At 49.5% G+C, this 21,946-nt stretch overlaps 1 protein-coding gene across 2 annotated transcripts in view; it reads right to left on the bottom strand.

Moving 5' to 3' along the window:
* Positions 1–21,946, bottom strand: part of stpg2 (sperm-tail PG-rich repeat containing 2) — a 649,746-nt gene that overhangs the window by 314,330 nt on the left and 313,470 nt on the right. For both annotated transcript variants that reach the window (XM_072495293.1, XM_072495292.1), the window contains one exon: positions 5,061–5,214. In XM_072495293.1, coding sequence (XP_072351394.1) covers positions 5,061–5,214 — 154 coding nt within the window. The remainder of the gene's footprint in view (positions 1–5,060; positions 5,215–21,946) is intronic.

Raw genomic sequence — 21,946 nt, 5'->3', positions numbered from 1 at the left:
TTTGGAATGTGAGAAATTAGAGCAGGGATAGACCACATCACCCTTTGAGCGTACGCGGCCTTAAGGTCCGCTGCCTTAACTTCACTTTCCTACTCAGGGGCGGCACGGTGGCATGGCGATTAGCACTGTTGTCTCACAGCGCCAGAGGCACGGGCTCAATTCCTCCACCAGTATTGATCCAACTCTGGCCTGTTCCTGTGCTGTACATTTCTTTGTTCTTTGTTCTTGTCTACTCAAGCCTGTTTCGAGAGTATTATCCCTCTGTCCTTCCGATCAGCTGTAATGGAGCCTAAAACATTTATTTTATGGGATGTGGGCATCATGTTGCACATCCCTAGTTGTCCTTGAGAAGGTGGTGGTGAGGCATCTTCTTGAACCGCTGTAGTCCATGTGGGATAGATACACCCACTGTGCTGTTCGAAAGGGAGAGCCAGAATTTTGACCCAGCGCCACTGAAGGAATGGTTATATATTTCCAAGTCAGAATGGTGTGTGGCTTGGTGGGGGTTCTCATGCATCTGCTGCCCTTGTCCCTTTAGGCGGTTGAGGTCACAGGTTTGGAAGGTGCTGTCGAAGGAGCCTTGGTGAATTCCTGCACTGCATCTTGTAGATGGTACACAAGGCTGCCGCTGTTCATCAATGAAGGAGGGAGTGAATGTTTAAGTTGGTGAATGTGGTGTCAATCAAGCGGGGTTGCTTTGTCCTGGATGGTGATGCGACCATCAATTCACTGAGAGACACGTTGAGAAGTTAACCATGGTTTTAATCAGTTTACAACTGAGCCTGCCTGTGACCGGTACAACAATGAATGCGGCCCCGCAGGTCAGCTGCCTTTATACTTCCTGTAAGGGGTGGAGCCATGGGCGAGCCCGTACATGCCCTGACATATCTCCCTGTGGGTGAAGCCGTACAATGGCCCATAGGTGGAGCCCACAGGGTTAAACACATAACGTAACATGATACAGCAGTAACATGATATCACAGTGCACTGGTGAATTAACAGTAGTCCCATTCACCACAGATGGTGTTGTGTTTCTTGAGTGTTGTTGGAGCTGCACTCATCCAGGCAAGTGGAGAGTATTCCATCACACTCCTGACTTGTGCCTTGTAGATGGTGGACAATCTTTGAGGAGTCAGGGGGTGAGTTACTTAACCCAGAGTTCCTAGTCTCTGACATGTTCTTGTAGCCACAGTATTTCTGGTTGGGTACAGTATTATTCAAACTAAACCAGGTTATCGCTCCTGAATGTACAGTATCAATGAACATTTGTAATGAATATTGTATTGTTTTATTTTCTGTTCTGAAACGCTGTCTAATTCCATGTTCAGCGACTTGCAAATATATTTGACCACAAACCAGAGCAAGGATTTTAATTCTGGAAACTACCAAAATTTTGACGGCAATTTGCATCCATCCAGACTGTCAATTGGACCCAAAGCAAAAATTCTCACCCAGGGAAGCAGTAACATTCCAACATTCAGGTTTTTTTATGTTAATCGCATTGCTAAAGATCTTTTTTCTCTCCTTTTGTTGCTCCAATGTAACTGTTGCTAGAAACTGTCTTTAGACAGGCCGATGTGATTGCTTCAAACCACCCCACGCCGTGGAGCGGCTAATCTTTGCAGTGAGACAAATGTTTTGATAACTACTTTTGCCGCTTTGCATTAACTTACTGCTGAACCTTAACACAAACCTGGGCGGGATTCTCCCAGCCCTGCAGCGGGCCGGAGAATCACCGCAACCGCGCCACGCCGCACCGACGCCGGCACGCGATTCTCCGAGGAGCAGAGAATCGGCGCCATTTGGGCCGGTGCGTTTGGCGCGGCGCCGGTCGCAGGCCGCTGTCCGCGGCCGGGCCGCCGATTCTCCGGCCTTGATGGGCCGAGCGGCCGGGCGGAAACGGCAGAGTCCCGCCGGCGCCGTTCATACCTGCTCGCAGCCGGTGGGAACTCTGCGCGCAGGGTCAGGAGGTGGCCTGTGGCGGGGGGGGGGGGGGGGGGGCCTCCTTCACCAGGGGGGCCTCCGATGGGGTCTGGCCCGCGATGGCCCACCGATCGGCGGGCCGGCCTCTCCAGCCCGGCCCTATTTTGTTACGCGGCCGGCCCCTGAACTCCTGCGCCATGTTGCGTCGGGGCCGGCGCGCTGAGGAAGTCCCCTGCGCATGCGCGGGTTGGCGTGGCACCCAGTTGGCGCCGGGAAGAACATAAGAGCATAAGAACTTGAATCAGGCGTAGGCCATCTGGCCCCTCAAGCCTGCTCCACCATTCAATGAGATCATGGCTGATCTTTTGTGGACTCAGCTCCACTCTCCGGCCCGAACACCATAACCCTTAATCCCTTTATTCTTCAAAAAACTATCTATCTTTATCTTAAAAACATTTAATGAAGGAGCCTCTACTGCTTCACTGGGCAAGGAATTCCATAGATTCACAACCCTTTGGGTGAAGAAGTTCCTACTAAACTCAGTCCTAAATCTACTTCCCCTTATTTTGAGGCTATGCCCCCTAGTTCTGCTTTCACCCGCCAGTGGAAACAACCTGCCCGCATCTATCCTATCGATTCCCTTCATAATCTTATATGTTTCTATAAGATCCCCCCTCATCCTTCTAAATTCCAACGAGTACAGTCCCAGTCTACTCAACCTCTCCTCGTAATCCAACCCCTTCAGCTCTGGGATTAACCTAGTGAATCTCCTCTGCACACCCTCCAGTGCCAGTACGTCCTTTCTCAAGTAAGGAGACTAAAACTGAACACAATACTCCTGGTGTGGCCTCACTAACACCTTATACAATTGCAGCATAACCTCCCTAGTCTTAAACTCCATCCCTCTAGCAATGAAGGACAAAATTCCATTTGCCTTCTTAATCACCTGTTGCACCAACTTTTTGCGACTCATGCACCAGCACACCCAGGTCTCTCTGCACAGCAGCATGTTTTAATATTTTATCATTTAAATAATAATCCCTTTTGTTGTTATTCCTACCAAAATGGATAACCTCACATTTGTCAACATTGTATTCCATCTGCCAGACCCTAGCCCATTCACTTAGCCTATCCAAATTCCTCTGCAGAAGGGAGGCTGGAGCGGTGTGAACTGCATCAGTGCCGTGCTAGCCCCCTTTGGGGGCCAGAATAGGTAGTGCCCGTGCCCGTGCCCGCGACGGCGTTCACGATGGCGCGGACAATCTGCCTAAATTGCAGAGAATCCCGCCCCATGTTTTTTCTTAAATAGATGCCTTGTCTAAAAGACGTATTTCTGATTATTCCATCTCGATGTGACAGTGAAACATGCATCCAGAATAGCCTCTTGGTCAATATAATTCTCAGGGCCACATGAGGATTTAACTATCACCTACAAGGCAATCCTAACTTACACTTGCTGGGTGGAAATTGGACCTCAGCGTTCCCTGTTTATGGGCACAGAATGAATGCAACGAGGCCTGATTGTTACAATTCAGATCCTGCAGCCTCAAGGGCAACTGCAAAACCTCTGCTTCAAAATTGGGCTGGGCTGGGCCGCCTCTGAGCCAGGCGTGGAGACCCTTCCATACGCAAATAAAGTGACTTCACTTCTGCTTCAGAGAAACTGTTCCCAGTCGCAAGAGGCGGCAAGAACCCCAGGGCGTGGATTTAAGGCGAATGGTAAAAGAAGGAACGGAGTGTTGTGGAGGCAGATTTCATTGAGGCTTTCTGAAGGAGATTGGACCTAGAGGGGATAGGTGAGCTTGCTGAATTGCTCTTGCAGAGAGAGGCAGCATGAGGACGATGGGTCAATGGCCTCTTTTTGTGTTGTAATCACAACATATTGGATGGCGAAAGGTGGGGCAGCCCCTTAGGGCACAGGGATCCTTAGCTGTTGCAACTGAAAGCAAACTTTCTCAACACTAATTTTCACCCAAGCCAAAGCCTCGGAAGCACTGCCAGTGAGGGAAACAGGCTGACAGTCACACCCTGCTTATGTGCAAATTGCCCACAGAGCAATTTGTGCCACTTGTGCTGGCAGCTTGGGTACCAATACCAATGAGTACTTGGCCTAATTTCAGGCCAATCGGGCTGATACGGCCCGGATGAATAGCTTTGCCCGTTTAGGTTTTCAGAGAATCATAGAATTTACAGTGCAGATGGAGGCCATTCGGCCCATCGAGTCTGCACCGGCCCTGGTAAAGAGCAGCTTATCCATGTAACCCATTAACCTCACCTAACCTTTTTGGACACGAAGGGATTGGATTGGATTGGATTTGTTTACTGTCACGTGTACCGAGGTACAGTGAAAAGTATTTTTCTGCGAGCAGCTCAACAGATCATTAAGTACATGAGAAGAAAAGGGAATAAAAGAAAATACATAATAGGGCAACACAACATATACAATGTAACTACATAAGCACAGGCATCGGATGAAGCATACAGGGTGTCGTGTTAATGAGGTCAGTCCATAAGAGGGTCATTTAAGAGTCTGGTGACAGTGGGGAAGAAGCTGTTTTTGAGTCTGTTCGTGCGTGTTCTCAGACTTCTGTATCTCCTGCCCGATGGAAGAATTGCCCGATGGGCAATTTAGCGTGGCCAATCCACCTAACCTGCACATCTTTGGAACTGTGGGAGGAAACCAGAGCACCGGGAGGAAACCCTCGTCGAAACGGGGAGAACGTGCAGACTCCGCACAGGCAGAGACTCAAGCCGGGAATCAAACCCAGGTTCCTGGAGCTGTGAAGCAACAGTGCTAACCACTGTGCTACCGTGCCGTCTGAAAGGGGTAGTAAATGTGAATTGCATACAAAAATATGTCTTTCATATCAGACAGGCTCGGTGTCAGGAAGAAGGCGGACTGGGTACAGGTTCCACTTTCCAACTCTTTGAAATGAAAATCCGAGAAGCGAAGCCAACACAATTTGAAGTGTTGCTGCCAAGGACTTGAGGAAGAGTAGGAATGCTGATCCTTGCTCTGTTGAGGTTGGAGATGCTGCATCCTCTGAACAGGGTGCGCCCGGAACACAAGTAACAACTACAGCAGGCCAAGTGTAGGATCAGCAGTTATAGCGTACACAACCTGCCCTCAAACCTACCAGGTTTGTCTGCACTTTGTCGAGCTATTTTGACGTTCCTCGGTACCGTAGTGAGAAAGGAGCTGCACATAAATTCACTTGAAGCGCACTGTCCTCTGCCTTGAGTTCTCTCGTAGGACCGATGCACGTCATAGGAACCTGGTGCTGGATAGTTCTGAAATAAAAACAGAAGTTTAGCAACACTTGCAGAAAATAAACAAATTTCCCTTTGAAATTAACATTTTGGAAGTGCCAGCATTCGAAAGTTGCATCGGAACAAGCACAAGGCCATTCACCCTCTCAAGCCATCCAATTAGATGGCGGCTGGTCTGTATCTCGACTCCAGCTACCTGCCTTGGTTCCAAATTCCTTGTCAAAACATCGATCAATCTCAATACTGGTATTTTAATCTGACCCCTCACCCCTGCTACTCACTGATCAACACTGGCTCCCCATTGACAAATACCCCAGTTTTAGGATTCCTCAAACTCTTTGTGTTTTTCCACCCCACCCCCCCTTCCCCTTCCCTCCCCTCCCTGAAACCTTCTCCTGTCCTGCTACCGTCTGGGATCTCTGCGCTTCCCCACCCCTGTGTGACATTATCATAAATGTAAAGAACTGTAAGGGTTAATATAATGTCTAAATCAACCAATAGAAGGAGCGAGATGTACACCTATATAAGGTATTGATGCTAAGCCTTGTGGGTGAGAGGTTGAGGAGAAAGCTAGAGGGCAGACTGAAGGAAACATAGTGTAAGTGAGAGCAGATCATAATTAATGTAATAGTGCAGAGATTAGGGGTGGGATTCTCCCATTCGGTGGCAGAATGTCCATGCCGTCGGAAACGCCGTCGCGTTTCACGTTGGCGTGGACGTGTCGCTGGGAGTACCGATTCTGGCCCCTACAGGGGGCCAGCATGGCACTGAAGCGGTTCACGCCGCTCCAGCCTCCCATCCCGGCGCGAACTGTGCGCCGTAGGATCCGCACCTGCGCGGTGGCGCCAATGCCAATCTGCGCATGCGCAGTGGCCTCCCTCAACGAGCCGGCCCCGACGCAACATGGCGCGGGGTTTTAGGGGCCAACGCGGAAGAAAATAGGCCCAGGGAGCGAGAGGCCGGCCCGCCGATCGGTGGGTCCCAATCACGGGCCAGGCCCCATCGGAGGCCCCCCCCCCAGCGGGGTCAGAGCCCCCCTCCCCACAGGCCGCCCCCCGGCCCTGCGTGCAGAGTTCCAGGTGTGGACAGTACGGTGGGACTCTGCCTTTTTAGAGCGGCCGCCCGGCCCATCCGGGTTGACGTGGTGTCGGGGCGGCGTGGCGTCAGGGCGGCGTGGCCCGGTTGCGGGGATTCTCCGGCCTGGCCCCGGGGTGGGAGAATCCTGCCCTGTGTGTAGATGAGTGTAGATTATATATTTATTGTCAACTGTGTATTCTATAGGAGTAAGTGTTGAATCCAATTAAGTAGTTTTCAGAAATGTATAGCCTTGTTCAAGTTAAAAGCTATTTGTGGTCTTTGTGTACACTACGCCAACCATTCTTAAAATTAGCAACACAATGAACACAATACCCTGTCTATTCCTCATTTTTCATCATTCCACCTTCGACTGCAAGGTGCCTTCAGCTGCCTGGAAGCTCGGGAATTCCGTCCCTGCCTCTCTCCCTCCCTCTCCTCCTCAAAACCCACCTCTTTGACCAAACATTCGACCGCCGTGTCTTAATACCTCCTTTTGTAGCTCAATGGCACCTTTTGTTTGATAACACTTCTGTAAAGTGTCTTCTACTGCATTATATAAATGCAAGTTATTGTTGTTTTTAAGTGGAACGTAATATAGTGAGAGGCAGTAAATATTATTGTATCTTATTAGACTGACACTGTCAACATAGCAAGACTAATGAATAATCAGTGATATGTTTTTACATTTCTTATTCAATAATTTCTGATAAGGTCCGTCGGATTTATTTGCTCTCACATGCATTCACACAAAGGCAATATCATTTGTATTAATTTTGTGCAGTGAATTACACTCTGTAATTACTGGTAGGTGACAGAAGACATTTTAAAGCAGGTTATTTCATTTTCGCCAGCTGATAATTACCATGTGGCTCATGCGAGAGTATAGAAGGTCAGAGAGAGAGATATTGAGAGAGGAAGCGAGAGAGAGAGAAAGAGTCGCAGGTATGGAGTCAGAGTGAAAGGTATAGAGGAGCAAAAGGAGAACTAGAGAGAAAGATTAACAGGCCGTGCAAGATAAAGCAAGAGAGAGAGAGGGGAAAGACAGACAGAGGTTGAGTGAGAGAGTGCAAATTGAGAGATATGGGTTAGAGACCATGTAGCACAGTGGTTAGCACTGTTGCTTCACAGCGCCAGGGTCCCGGGTTCGATCCCGGCTTGGATTACTGTCTGTGCGGAGTCTGCACGTTCTCCCCGTGTCTGCGTGGGTTTCCTCCGGGTGCTCCGGTTTCCTCCCACAAGTCCCGAAAGACGTGCTGCTAGCTGAATTGGACATTCTGAATTCTCCCCCAGTGTACCCGAACAGGCGCCGGAGTGTGGCGACTAGGGGCTTTTCACAGTAACTTCACTGCAGTGTTAATGTAAGCCTTCTTGTGACACTAATAAAGATTATTGTGATTGGAAAGGCACAAAAAGGGAGAGACACGTACACGCATTGAGACATGGGGACTGACACAGAGAGAGAGCCAGAGAGAGACAAAGAAATGGCGAGTGAGAAAGAGAGGCAGAGAAAGAGTCAGAAAAAGGACAGATTGACAAACGTAGCGACGGACAGGCGGAACACAGAGAGCCAGAAATAAAACAGAGGCATGAGGGGGAGGGGGGATGGAAAAAGAGAGGCATTGGGGGGGGAACGGAAAAAGAGAGGCCGAAAGGCAAAGATAGGAGGAAAGAGAGAGGTCATAGTGAAAGAAGCAGTAAATTGAAAACAAAACACAAAGGAGGCAACATCAGCATTTCTGAGGCCTAGGAAGTGGGGGTTAGTGGATGCTCAATCATTGTAACCCCACCACCCCTATCCCTGCCTCATCCCATCCCCACTCCAATCTCAATCTTCCTTTCCAAAACCTCAATAGAATGGAGTGTATGACCGGAAGTGGGGGGGGATGACTTCCTTCCAACCAACCCCTCCCAAGGTGAAGCCATTTTACGCCCAGAGTCCATTAGAACTGGCCAGAATGCCAAATCCCACCGTGGCCTTGGCATCCGACAAATTGTGGCTGCCGATTCCGTACCCCTCGGGAAGGAAAGTCAAATCCGGGAAAGAACAGGTGCAAAAATAGGTGAAGTAATTAAACCTTATAACGGCGAACCCAGATCGTCAATGCTGGAGGATCCACTTCTGATTTAACAAAATGAGTATTAAATAAATTATAGGACCAGCAGTTTTACAGGCTGCCTAATAGGCCACACGATGAAATGTGCTGTATAAAAGTTTTAAATTCCATTTTCATTTATAAAATTACATCTTTGGAAAACTTTTCCTCTGGTCAAAACCAGAGGTGATTTCAGAATTGTATCCAGTGGTTAATCAGCTGGACCTGCGCCGTGTGTTATTTTATTCATGATAGAATTCTGCAAGAAGCCACAAATCACTGAATCTTTCTTGCTTCTAATTGTAAATGTTGTAACGCTGCCAGCCGGAAGTAATATCTCTTAAAACTCATGACACGAAAACATCTTTCACAGGGCATTTGTTCAGGAAGGTTCTAACTTCATAGAATCATAGAATTTACAGGGCAGAAAGAGGCCATTCAGCCCATCGAGTCTGCACTGGGTCCTCAGAAAGAGCACCCTACCCAAGCCCACACCTTCACCCTAACCCCGTAACCCAGTAACCCCACCTCACCTTTTTTGGACACTAAGGGCAATTTAGCATGGCCAATCCACTTAACCTGTGATGTGTTAAGTAAGTTGGTTCAACGTTGACTGCAACTGGATGCAGTGAAACTAGAAACAGGCTCCTGACACAGGAGATGGTCCAACACTGTTTTATTGAACTTCCTGATTGCTGTACATAGTCTGCTGTGAGTTGACACTCTATCAATCTAACTGATAATCTCCTACTGGCTTGAGCAGACTAACTCTCTACCTCGTGGTGATAGTGCTCACTGGCTTGTGCACTCTAACTATCTCAGTAGCTGTGGTCCTGTAGAGAGAGGGAGAGTCTTAATGCCCTGTGTGCTTTACAATGGCGGTGTCCTGTCTGCTGATTGGTGGTTATGTGTCGTGTGTGTTCATTGGTTATCCTGTGTGTCAATCACTGCCTGTCTGCATCTCATTATATACATGAGTGGATATTATGACAACCTGCACATCTTTGGACTTTGGGAGGAAACCGGAGCACCCGGAGGAAACCCACGCAGACATGGGGAGAATGTCCACTGGTAGTCTTCCTATCTCTGGTCCAGAAGCTCCAGATTCGAGTCCCAGTTCAGGACTTGGTGGTCAAGGAACGTGCATTCAAAACGTGGCCAAACAGGTTGCTTACGAGCCTGTGAATCCTTCCAATATGCCTGATGGCAGGTGCTAAAAGCGTGAAAGAGTTTCCTGGTCAGCCATGCTGAAGGAGGTAAAACACTGTGGTACTTTGCTGAGCATATCATGGACCAATCCAATGGAGGTCCATGGACAGCAACAGCCTCTTAGGGCCCTGGTACCTGGAGGAAGAAGAGGAATTAAAAATAAAAGGCAGGATTCTCCGGTCCCCCAGCCGTTTGTTGTGACGGCGCACCGTTTGCTGGCTGCCGGATTCTTACTTCCTGCTGCTTCTCAAAGGGATGTCCCATTGAAGCCACCCGACGCCATCAGGAAACCAATGGGCGGGAGGAGGGGCGGGGGGGGGGGGTTGCTGCCGGCGGGAACAGACAATTCTGGCCACTGTATCCAATGGCAGGGGTTTGGTGACCAGGGGATTGAAGGTGATTGGCAAAAGGACATAAAACAAAAACAGCAAGTACTGGAAATAGCAGGCCTGGTTCCAAGTACAGAGAGAGGAAATACAATTAACGTTTCAGGACAATGACCTTACGTCAGAACCGCTTTGGGAAAAGTTGACTGCATGGCTGGTTCGTGATGCGGAGCGAGGTCACCAGCGTGGGTTCAAACCGGCTGAGGTTATTCATGAAGGTTATTCAACCTCACCCTTCACCTGTGGTGCGGTGACCCTCAGGTTAAATCAGCACCAGTCAGCTCTCCACCCTCAAAGGAGAAAGTAGCCGATGGTCACCTGGGACTATGGCGACTTTACTTTACGACTCCATGAAAGACAGTTTAAAAATTACCACAAAAAGTAATAGTAAAATTAATTTCCTTCCCAAAGGGCAACGTGGTGGTACAATGGTTAGCACTGCGGCCTCACGGCGCCAGGGACCCGGCCTCAGGTGACTGTGTGGAGTTTGCACTTTCTCCCCATGCCTGCGTGTGTTTCCTCCGGGTGCTCCGGTTTCCTCCCACATTCCAAAGATGTGCAGGTTAGGTGGGGTTGCAGGGGCAGGGCAGTGGATTGGGCCTAGGCAAGGAGCTCTTTCAGAGGGTCAGGCAGACTCAATGGGCCAAATGGCCTCCTTCTGCACTGCAGGAAATCTATGGGTGCGAGTCAACTAAATGGGAACATGGCTTCACGATCTACAAAGCCCCCAGTTGACCCCCAACGCCCCACTAAGCCATAACACCCGCTCAGGGTGTTGAATCCCAAATTTCTTTCTCCGTCAGTCTGGCCTCAATAAAAGTCGAGATGGATTTGCAAGTAAAACAGAAGTTATTTTATTCAGCTTGCAAGCTACCTAGTCCACAGTGATACAGATAACATGTTGCTTTCTGCAGCCCCGGGAACTAAGTGAAGGTCCCAGACAAAGAGATCAGTACTCATACATTCAAATGGCATCAAGTTTCACATACTCGACACCCATAGGTCATCCTATGTCCCTCCTGACTTGTTTGATCTATTCTGATTGGCTCACTTCCAATCCCTTTCTCCGGCCCCTATCAATGCAGCATCACTCTCATAGACACATCTCTTCCTGCTTTTTCCATGCGGTCTAAAATCCTTTGTCTCTACTTGCCAGAATCAAAGTGGCTTATTTCTACATTACATTAACTAATATCTCTAAAGTAACTATTTTATATCACATTCGTCAAGGGCACCCCTGGCCCAATCATCAGCACACAGAAGATGCCAGCTTGGCAGTACCAATCTGGAACTGCGCCTGCCAGTGCCACCTGGGCACCTTGTCAGTGCCAAGTTGACACCCAAGGGTCACTGCCAGGATACTAGCTGGCAATGCTAGGGTTCCCAGGTGGCACCAGCAGTGCCAGGGTACCACCCTGCCCAAAGGGCACACACCTGGGGCCTCCGATTCCCTAGGAGACCCCAACAAGTGCCATTCTGGGTGGTCCCCGTTTATGGAAGCCAGTACTGAACAGTGCTCACCCGCGGTCTCCGAGGCAAAGGGGATCGATCCCAATGCCTCGGGTGCCTCGGGAATCTGCACATTAGAGTGAGACTAGCTGTCTCGCTCTAATATGCAGATTTAGTAAAAAGTGATCCCGCCAACAATGGGCAGGATTTACATTACAACGTCGCATTGGATCTCGCGAGGCATTGCGAGGCCGGATAGATCCCAGGAACGGGGCCTGCCGGCTTTTATCGACCACGCTGCGTCGCGGCAAGCTGCTTTTCAGGCGTAGCTTGGCCGCTGTATCACGCCCTATGTTTCTAACCAGTTGAATAAAACAAAATGCTCCACCCCCCCACCCCTCCCAGTGTCTGCTGCCCCTAAAACTAAAAGGAAATTAATTTTAAATACTTGGTTGGTCCATATAATCTGATGCAAAAATTGATGTCGGCGTGGTTCATTCTGAGCCCATCTGACCTTTACCCCCCACAATTTCCAGCGGATTGAAAAGTCAGCTTCATTCCCATTGAGAAGCTCAATCACCACCAGACATAAGCAATGGGTCAGGAACAGTGGATCCAATTAATTCCTGTTTGTAATAAGATTGCAGACCCAGCCCAGGTGGAGAGGCTACACGCTCTGTGGGCCCCAACAGCCCAGCCTGTATCTTGTCAGAAACGCAGCCATAACGAAGCCCGTAATAGGCCTGATTGTCCCATTCGGACTGTCTCACCTCATCTGACAACGCAAGATATCAGGGGCTGTATTAGTTTAGGGTCCTGCCCTCTAATCTCCACGGCAGGCTTGAATGATTTTCACAGACCTCAGTCAGAATTGGCGACGGATGCAGGGAGTACGTAACGAGATTATCACTGGGCTACTTCACTTGGGGCCTGTGCTGTATCAGCCAATCCAATTGGACCAGTTAAAGGACTGGTGAGTGATGAAGATGATGGTGCTTTGGTGCCAAAGACCTCCAACCTACGAAGACAGATTGAGTAGTCGAGGCCGATACTCTTCAAAGGTTTGGAAGATTGAGGGGTGGTTGCACTGCGACGTATAAAATTCTGAGGGGGCTAGATGCCGGTAGCATGTCTCCCCTGGCTGGGGATTCAAAAATCTAGAGCTGGGGGGGTCACAAAATAAGGGGTCAGCCATTTAGGACTGAGATGGGGAGAAATTTCTTCGCTCAGAGGGTTTGCAAATCATCTCACAGAATGTGACAACAAGACCATAGACATAGGAGCAGTGGTCGGCTATTCGGTCCATCGAGACTGCTCGACCATTCAATGAGATCATGACTGATCTGATATAATCCTCAACTCCACTTTCCCGCCTTATCCCCATAACCCTGGATTCCCTCACTGATTAAACATCGGTCTGTCTCAGCCATGAACATCCTTAATGACCCAGCCTCTAAAGTTTCTTTTTGCCACTCAATCATTTATTGTGCAAAATAATTATAAAATGCATTAACAGCTCTGAGATTATATATTTTTTTAACAAACATTTTATTAAGGCATTTATGGTTTTATAACAACAGAAGATACAAATACAAATGTAAACATAATTCAGTGCATAACACACCCCTCCATCTCCCACTGTTCCCGCCTAAGCTAGACAAAAGTATAGCCTAACTTCCCCTACCCTCCCCCTGATTAAATTTGCTAACAGTTTAGTCTCTAAAGCTCTTTGCGATAGAGAATTCCCCAGATTCACTACCCTCGAGAGAATTCCTCTTCATCTCAGTCTTAAATGGAAGACCCCTAACTCTGAAATTATGCCATCTGGTCCTAGACTCTCCCACAAGGGCGGCACCGTGGCACAGTGGTTAGCACCGCTGCCTCACAGCGCCAGGAACTGTGTGGGTTTCTTCCGGGTGCTCCCATAGTCCAAAGATATGCAGGTTCGGTGGACTGCCCCGCTAAATTGCCCCTTAGTATCCAAAGGTTAGGTGGGGACAGGGTCGGGGATTGGGGCATTCGGTAGGATGCTCTTTTGGAGTATCGGTGCAGACTCGATGGGCCGAATGGCCTCTTTCTGCACTGTAGGGATTCTAAGATTCTAAGAGGGAACATCCTCTCATCGTCTACCCTGTCACGCCCCCTGTGAATCCGACATGTCTTACAAAGGTCTTTCTTCTAAACTCCAATGAGTACAGGCCCAACCTACTTAGCCTCTCCGCATAAGAAAATCCCTCCCTACCCGGGATCAACCTCATGAACCTTCTCTGGACTGCCTCCAATGCCAGTATATCTAAGATAAGGGGACCAAAACTGTTCACAGCACTCCAGGTGTGGTCCAACTAGTGCCTTGTACAGATGTAGCAGAACTTCACTATTTTTATACTCCATTCCCTTTGAAATAAAGGCCAACATTTCATTTGCCTTCTCAAATACCTGCTGAACTTACAGGCTAAGCTTTTGTGATTTATGCACGAGGACCACCAATTCCCTCTGAACTGCAAATTTCTGCAGTCTTTCTCCATTAAAATAATATTCAGCTCCTTTATTCTTCCTACCAAAGTGCATAACCTCACATTTACCAACATTATATTCCATGTCAAGTTATTGCTCACTCAGCTGGATAGTCAGAAGCTTTTTCCCAGGGTCGAAGAGTCAAATGCTAAGGGGCATAGGTTTAAGGTGCGAGGGGCAAGGTTTAAAGGACATGTACGAGGTAGGTTTTTTACACAGTGGATGGTGGGAGCCTGGAACACGCCGCCGGCGGAGAGAGTGGAAGCAGATACGATAGTAAGGGGTGTCTTGACAAATACATGAATAGGACGGGATAAGAGGGATATAGTCCCCAGAGGAATAGGGGATTTTAGTTCAGATGGGCAGCATGGTTGGTGCAGGCTTGTAGGGCTGAAGGGCCTGGTTCTGTGCTGTAATTTTCTTTGTTCTTTGTTCACCTAACCCGTCCATATCCCTGTGTATACTCTGAAGGCTGGATTCTCCTCCGGTCCTCCAGCGCTGTTCACTGGCGGCGGGATTCTCTCTTCCCGCCACTTGTCAATGGCATTTCCATTGAAGCCACCCTACACCGCCGGGAAACCCGCAGGTGGGGATGTGCTGCTAGCGGCAAAAGAGAATCACAATGGCCGCAGAATTCCAGCCTTTGCGCCATCCTCACCAGTTACCTTCCCGCCTAAATTTATGCCATCTGCAAACTTGGCAATAATACATACACTTCCCTCCTCAGCGACCCCCCCTCGGACTGATCTGTTCCCTGTAAGAACACTATTCACGACGCCCTATGCTGCTCTTGCTCGTGTATTTGCTTTGTTTGGCCCCTTGTTCCGCACTGTAACCAATCGCTGTTTGTCGATGTACCATTTGTCAATATTCTCTGTTGATTATTCTTTTGTCTACTATGTATGTACTGTGTACGTTCCCTCGGCCACAGAAAAATACTTTTCACTGTACTTCGGTACATGTGCCAATAAATCAAATCAAATCAAATCAATCAAATTCATTCATATATATTGTAAATAATTGTGGCCCCAGCACAGATTGCTGTGGAACTCCATCAGTTACAGGTTGCCATCCTGCAAATGCCCCTCTTATCCCAAGTCTGTCTTCTATCCGTTAGCCAGTCCTCTATCCAGGCTAATGGCCCCAACATCATGGGCTCTTTTAGCCTTTTGTGTGACACAACCAAACCTGCTCCCACGTGCGGGACACGGATACGGAAGGGGGCAGAGAGATTTATGAAGAGGAATTCCAGAGCTGAAAGGCACGGCCACCAAGAGTAGAGCAGTCGAATTTGGGGATGCGCATTGCAGGAACGTCGAAATGTCGGGGAGATAAAATGAGCTTATATTTTCTAAAGGATGAAGAAGATCGCAGAGATGGGGGCGGATGAGAACATGGAAGGAGTTGAAAAGGATACTGAGACTTTGGAAGTGAGGAGTCGCCGGACTGAAAGCCAGCGGGGGCCGGGGTGATAACTGAATGGAACTTGATCTGAGTTCGGATGCAGGCCGCGGTTTTTGATGAGCTTAAGTGTATGGAGGGTGCAAGATAGGTTGGCCAGGAGAGCGTTGGAATTGTAAGCGTTGGAGGTAGCAAAGGCATGGGTGAAGATCACTGCACCTTGTGCATACACGTTGAACAGCGTCGGAAATTTAGGGCTACATTCTCCTGTTCCCTCCGACGTGTTTCTCAACCATGCGCCATTCGCTGGTGGCGGGATTCTATACTCCCACCGCTTGTCAATGGAATTTCCCCTTGAATCCACCCCATTCCTCCGGGAAAACCGAGGGCGGGGAGGCGCTGCCAGCGGGAAACAAGAATCCCAATGGCTAGAGAATTCCGACCTATGTGTTTTTTGTAATGCATTGCAATTCAACAGGACAGGTCAGTGAATGACATACTGGAGAGGGTTGAACAACAATGTTTAATTAAGTTTTCAAGCTGAATGAGGATTAACAAGGCACATTCAACAGTTGAGGGGCAGAATGCCCACAGGGAACGCTGCAGGGTGTTCCTGGTGAACACTATCATCTTCACACACAAAGGAGCTGCTCAGTAACAAGCCTCGGTAGAATTGTCCTGTCCTAATGCTTGCGTCCCCAGTGTGTGTAAGGATACAGATGTCCTCCCGCCTGCCACTGTTCCGTCCCAGCTTGTCGACAACTCCAGGAAAATGCACCCAATTGAATGGATTGCTGTAAACTCTGCTGCTGCACGCACTTCATGAAGCACCTCATTTAGAGTCAGGTTAATGGCAAGGTGATCTGAACAGGAGGGCATTTGATCGCAATGATAACCATCTGAAGAGAAATCTAAAGCTCGATGTGAAACCATGAAGCAACAATAGACTGTATACATTGCCAACAGATTATGCTTCGCCATCAGATAGTCGAGCTCTAAATGGTTCTCATTTCTCAGATACTTTTGTTTTTCGAAAAAGTTGTTTCCGCCCCTGCATTGTTTCTTTTAGTTGAAATGTTGCAGTTCTAAGCAGTTTTTTTCCATGTGGTGTACATTAGCACAGGGCTAAATCGCTGGCTTTAAAAGCAGACCAAGGCAAGCCAGTAGCACGGTTCAATTCCCGTAATAGCCTCCCCGAACAGGTGCCAGAATGTGGCGACTAGGGGCTTTTCACAGTAACTTCATTGAAGCCTACTTGTGACAATAAGCCATTTTCATTTCATTTCACTTAGAGGTTTCTGATAGACAAGGTGCTATACGAATGCGGTCTTATTGTCTTTAACTTTACTCCAAATACATTTGGCAAACTTTTGACGTCCCATTTGCAACTCATAGAATTGCAGAATCGAGGAGCACGGAAGGAAGCTTTCATTCCAATGGGAGACCCAATCCCAATCTCCCTGCCCTTTTGCTGTAGTCCCGAAAGTTCTTCCTCTTCAACTATTTATCCGATTCCGTTTTGAAAGTCACTGAATCTGCTTCCATCCATCGCCCGTTCGGACAGGGGGCGGAATTCTCCGCCTCGCGACACCACAAACGTGAACCGTGATCAGCCGGAGAATCAGGCAACTGGCCAAAATCGAGATCCGGGCCCAGCTAGCGGCGATAATGAGGTTTGCGACCCGCACTGGCGGTGGAATGCATATATTTGCATGCATTTAAATGTGATTGGCACGTTGGACACAGTGGGCGAAATTCTCCCCCAACGGCGCAATGTCCGCCGACTGGCGCCCAAATCGGCGCCAATCAGACGGGCATCGCGCCACCCCAAAGGTGCGGAATGCTCCGCATCTTTGGGGGCTGAGCCCCAACATTGAGGGGCTAGGCCGACGCCGGAGGGATTTCCGCCCCGCCAGCTGGCGGAAATGGCGTTTGTTGCCCCGCCAGCTGGCGCGGAAATGCGGCGCATGCGCAGGAGCGTCAGCGGCCGCTGACGGTTTCCCTGCGCATGCGCGGGAGCGTCAGCGGCCGCTGAAAGTTTCCCGCGCATGCGTAGTGGGGAGAGTCTCTTCCGCCTCCGCCATGGTGGAGGCCGTGGCGGAGGCGGAAGGGAAAGAGTGCCCCCACGGCACAGGCCCTCCCGCGGATCGGTGGGCCCCGATCGCGGGCCAGGCCACCGTGGGGGCACCCCCCGGGGTCAGATCGCCCCGCGCCCCCCCCAGGACCCCGGAGCCCACCCACGCCGCCTGGTCCCGCCGGTAAATACCAGGTTTAATTTACGCCGGTGGGACAGGCAATGTCTGGGCGCAACTTCGGCCCATTCGGGCCGGAGAATTGAGCGGGGGGTCCAGCCAACCGGCGCGCCCCGATTCCCGCCCCCGCCCAATCTCCGGTACCGGAGACTTCGGCGGGGGCGCGGGCGGGATTCACGGCGGCCAACGGCCATTCTCCGACCCGGCGGGGGGTCGGAGAATGACGCCCAGTATTCTCTACCCCTTCTGCTCCTCGCAGGCGGAGGTCTTGCAGGTGTGAATTATCACAAGTAGCTGCTAACATGGACTGGGCACCATGGCTGGGGAGGGGGAGCGGGAGGCTAAAAGAACCCTGAAATACCGTTGAAAACTCTCAGGCTTGCTGGGGGTTGGCTGCATAGGCCGGGGGGCAGTAGTGGGAAGTGACTTGGTGCCAAGTCCATGGACTTGGGGTGTCCCCCTTGGGGTCAGAGTGGCCTGACTCAGACCGCCATTGCTGCAGTCTGTCTTTTATACACACCTCGTAGGTGCTACTTACAGTCTCCTGGCTGCTGACACTGATGAGTGCTGCCTGTGTCCTTTAAACGCTCAGAAGGCCTTTGGTCATCTGGGAGCCCACCCAGGCCACTGCTCTGGACACCCTCATACCCCAGCTGTATGATCAAGGGCCAAGCTCAATCAGGGGCCCACCAGGTGTTGGCACTCCTCAGAAGCGCTGCCCCACTGCAGAGGAAGCAGGGGATCAGCAGAGCTCACCCCAACCAGAGGACATCTGCACCGCAGCCTTAGGAACCCTCCCTGTTTCTCTGCCCCTCTCAGGACAGGGGACTCACCAGCGACCCCCACCCCTCCGGATCACCAGCTGTCAATTCCTCCTGGTGAGACTGGCAGCGCTGACTGCCTCTGCCACCACCTCCCAGGTGGTGTTCAGCGGGGTAGACCTGAGTCTGTGGCCCACTCTGGGAAAGAAGGTGTCCCTCTGCTGCTCACTGACATGGCACCTCGGACCCCCATATTCGGGGGGGGGGGGGGGGGGGGGGGGTCTTCTCAGAGTCATCTTGGTGGCTGCAGTGAGTGTGTGGTAAGTGGAGTGCTTAAAATCAGCTCCAGCCACCAGGCTCTCTTCCGCTAACTCCGGCCCAGTGGTTAGAACGTCGGCGGGGCCGGGAATTACTCCGAATTCGTGTCAGCAGAGTGCTGGCCCATTAGCGTGTCCTGCATTGCTCCATAAATAGCACCCCCAATGGGAACGCGAACTGCACGCAATTCAACCACGCCTTCAACACCCCAAACGGAGAATTCCACCCAGTGTGTTTCACATCGCAGCACTTCACTGCATCCAACTCGATAGAAAGCCAGTTGCACTATTTGCAGGAAATCCTTCCACGGATGTTCGATCAGCTTGACTTCTTCGCAAATTCCGAGATTTCAGAAATACTTTTATTGGCCATTTTGATTTTAAGAGTTGATATGCGTAGCAGCATCAGCCTCGGTCATCAGCTTAAGTCCAAGTTTCAAAAGCAAGCCTTCCGTCATGGGAGGCAAGGGGAGTCAAAATGCCAGGGCTGCATTGTTCCCAGGTCACAAACATTCAAAACAATTCAGCTTCCACTTCATCAGAATTCTCCAGTTCTGAGCATTCGACCGTCGGGCCAGCCCTGTTGGGTTTCAACAAACGGCTTTTGTGTAGCTACGGTAGCACAGTGGTTAGAACAGTTGCTTCACAGCTCCAAGGTCCCAGGTTCGATTCCCGACTTGGGTCACTATCTGTGCGGAGTCTCCTCGCGTCTGCGTGGGTTTCCTCCGGGTGCTGCGGTTTCCTCCCACAGTCCAAAGATGTGCAGGTTAGGTGGATTGGCTGTGATAAATTGACCCTTAGTGTCCAAGAAAGTTGGGTTAGGTGGGGTTACGGGGATAAGGTGGAGGTGTGGGTTTAGGTAGGGTGCTCTTCAAGAGGGCCAGTGCAGACTCGATGGGCTGAATGGCCTCCTTCTGCACTGTAAATTCTATGATCTATACCTTCACCATCTCCATTTGTACACTCACTGAAGAACTGGCATCGAGACCAACTTATAATTCATAAAAGGAAAATTATCTAAATCACGATAATATTTGTGCTTATTCAACAAAACAACGGGCATAAACAATAAAAACAGTTCATGTGGATCAGAAGCACCGAGAAGTGAATTTATACAATTAGAAAGAATGACAGTCAACTGGGGCTGAGTGCACCATGTCACTGAATATGTCACCTGGTAAACTTCAGAGACATCTGTAAGAAAAGAATAATTCCATCTTCAATGAACAAAGAACAAAGAAAAGTACAGCACAGGAACAGGCCCTTCGGCCCTCCAAGCCTGCGCCGACCATGCTGCCCGACTAAACTACAATCTTCTACACTTCCTGGGTCCGTATCCCTCTATTCCCATCCTATTCATGTATTTGTCAAGATGCCCCTTAAACGGCACTATCGTCCCTGCTTCCAACACCTCCTCCGGCAGCGAGTTCCAGGCACCCACCACCCTCTGTGTAAAAAACTTGCTTTGTACATCTACTCTAAACCTTGCCCCTCGCACCTTAAACCTATGCCCCCTAGTAATTGACCCCTGACCCTGGAAAAAAGTCTCTGACTATCCACGCTGTCTATGCCCCTCATAATTTTGTAGACCTCTATCAGGTCGTCCCTCAACCTCTGTCGTTCCAGTGAGAACAAACCGAGTTTATTCAACCGCTCCTCATAGCTACTGCCCTCCATACCAGGCAACATTCTGGTAAATCTCTTCTGCACCCTCTCTAAAGCCTCCACATCCTTCTGGTAGTGTGGCGACCAGAATTGAACACTATACTCCAAGTGTGGCCTAACTAAGGTTCTATACAGCTGCAACATGACTTGCCAATAATTATACTCAATGCCCTGGCCAATGAAGGCAAGCATGCCAAATGCCTTCTTGACTACCTTCTCCACCTGTGTTGCCCCTTTCAGTGACCTGTGGACATGTACACCGAGATCTCTCTGACTTTCAATACTCTTGAGGGTTCTATCATTCACTGTATATTCCCTACCTGCATTAGACCTTCCAAAATGCATTACCTCACATTTGTCCGGATTAAACTCCATCTGACATCTCTCCGCCCAAGTCTCCAAACAATTTAAATCCTGCTGTATCCTCTGACAGTCCTCATGGCTATCCGCAATTCCACCAACCTTTGTGTCGTCCGCAAACTTACTAATCAGACCAGTTACATTTTCCTCCAAATCATTACGAACAGCAAAGGTCCCAGCACTGATCCCTGTGGAACACCACTGGTCACAGCCCTCCAATCAGAAAAGCACCCTTCCATTGCTACTCTCTGCCTTCTATGACCTAGCCAGTTATGTATCCATCTTGCCAGCTCACCTCTGATCCCGTGTGACTTCACCTTTTGTTCCAGTCTGCCATGAGGGACCTTGTCAAAGGCCTTACTGAAGTCCATATAGACAACATCCACCGCCCTACCTGCATCAACCATCTTTGTGACCTCCTCAAAAAACTCTATCAAAACCTCCCGTAACAGCCTCCCCGAACAGGCGCCAGAATGTGGCGACTAGGGGCTCTTCACAGTAACTTCATTTGAAGCCTACTTGTGACAATAAGCGATTTTCATTTCATTTCATTTCATTTCACAAAACCGTGCTGCCTCTCGCTAATATGTCCACTTGCTTCCAAATGGGAGCAGATCCTGTCTCGAAGAATTCTCTCTAATAATTTCCCTACCACTGACGTAAGGCTCACCGGCCTGTAGTTCCCTGGATTATCCTTGCTATCCTTCTTAAACAGAGGAACAACATTGGCTATTCTCCAGTCCTCCGGGACATCACCTGAAGACCGTGAGGATCCAAAGATTTCCGCCGAGGCCTCAGCAATTTCCTCTCTTGCCTCCTTCAGTATTCTGGGGTAGATCCCATCAGGCCCTGGGGACTTATCCACCTTAATATTTTTCAAGACGCCCAACACCTCGTGTTTTATGAACTTGCAAAACGTATTTTTGGTGCAAACTATCCAATGTTTTATGTGAAGAAACTAGTCTTCTGTATTCATCAGTCCATTAGCTTCAGCTCCAAACCAATTACTTACTAATGTAAAGTAAAGGGTGATCAGGAAGCCCATTGCTAGTATTATAACATTACAGCTATTGAGTCAAGATGAATAATAGTCAATGTCTGCACCCAGCCATTCTATTTCCTCTCTCTTTTGCTTTGATGAACGGATTAACAATTCATTTGGAACTTTTGTTGTTGCTGCTTTAAGGAAAGATAAACTCTGCCGCAAACGCACATACACAATCACCGAGAGTTTCCAGTCCGTGGGTTTTCCCGTGGCGAGTGCTGCGA

Source organism: Scyliorhinus torazame, chromosome 3 (genome assembly GCF_047496885.1).
Source record: "Scyliorhinus torazame isolate Kashiwa2021f chromosome 3, sScyTor2.1, whole genome shotgun sequence".
Classification (NCBI taxonomy): Eukaryota; Metazoa; Chordata; class Chondrichthyes; order Carcharhiniformes; family Scyliorhinidae; genus Scyliorhinus; species Scyliorhinus torazame.
This window is presented reverse-complemented; position numbering and strand designations above follow the sequence as displayed.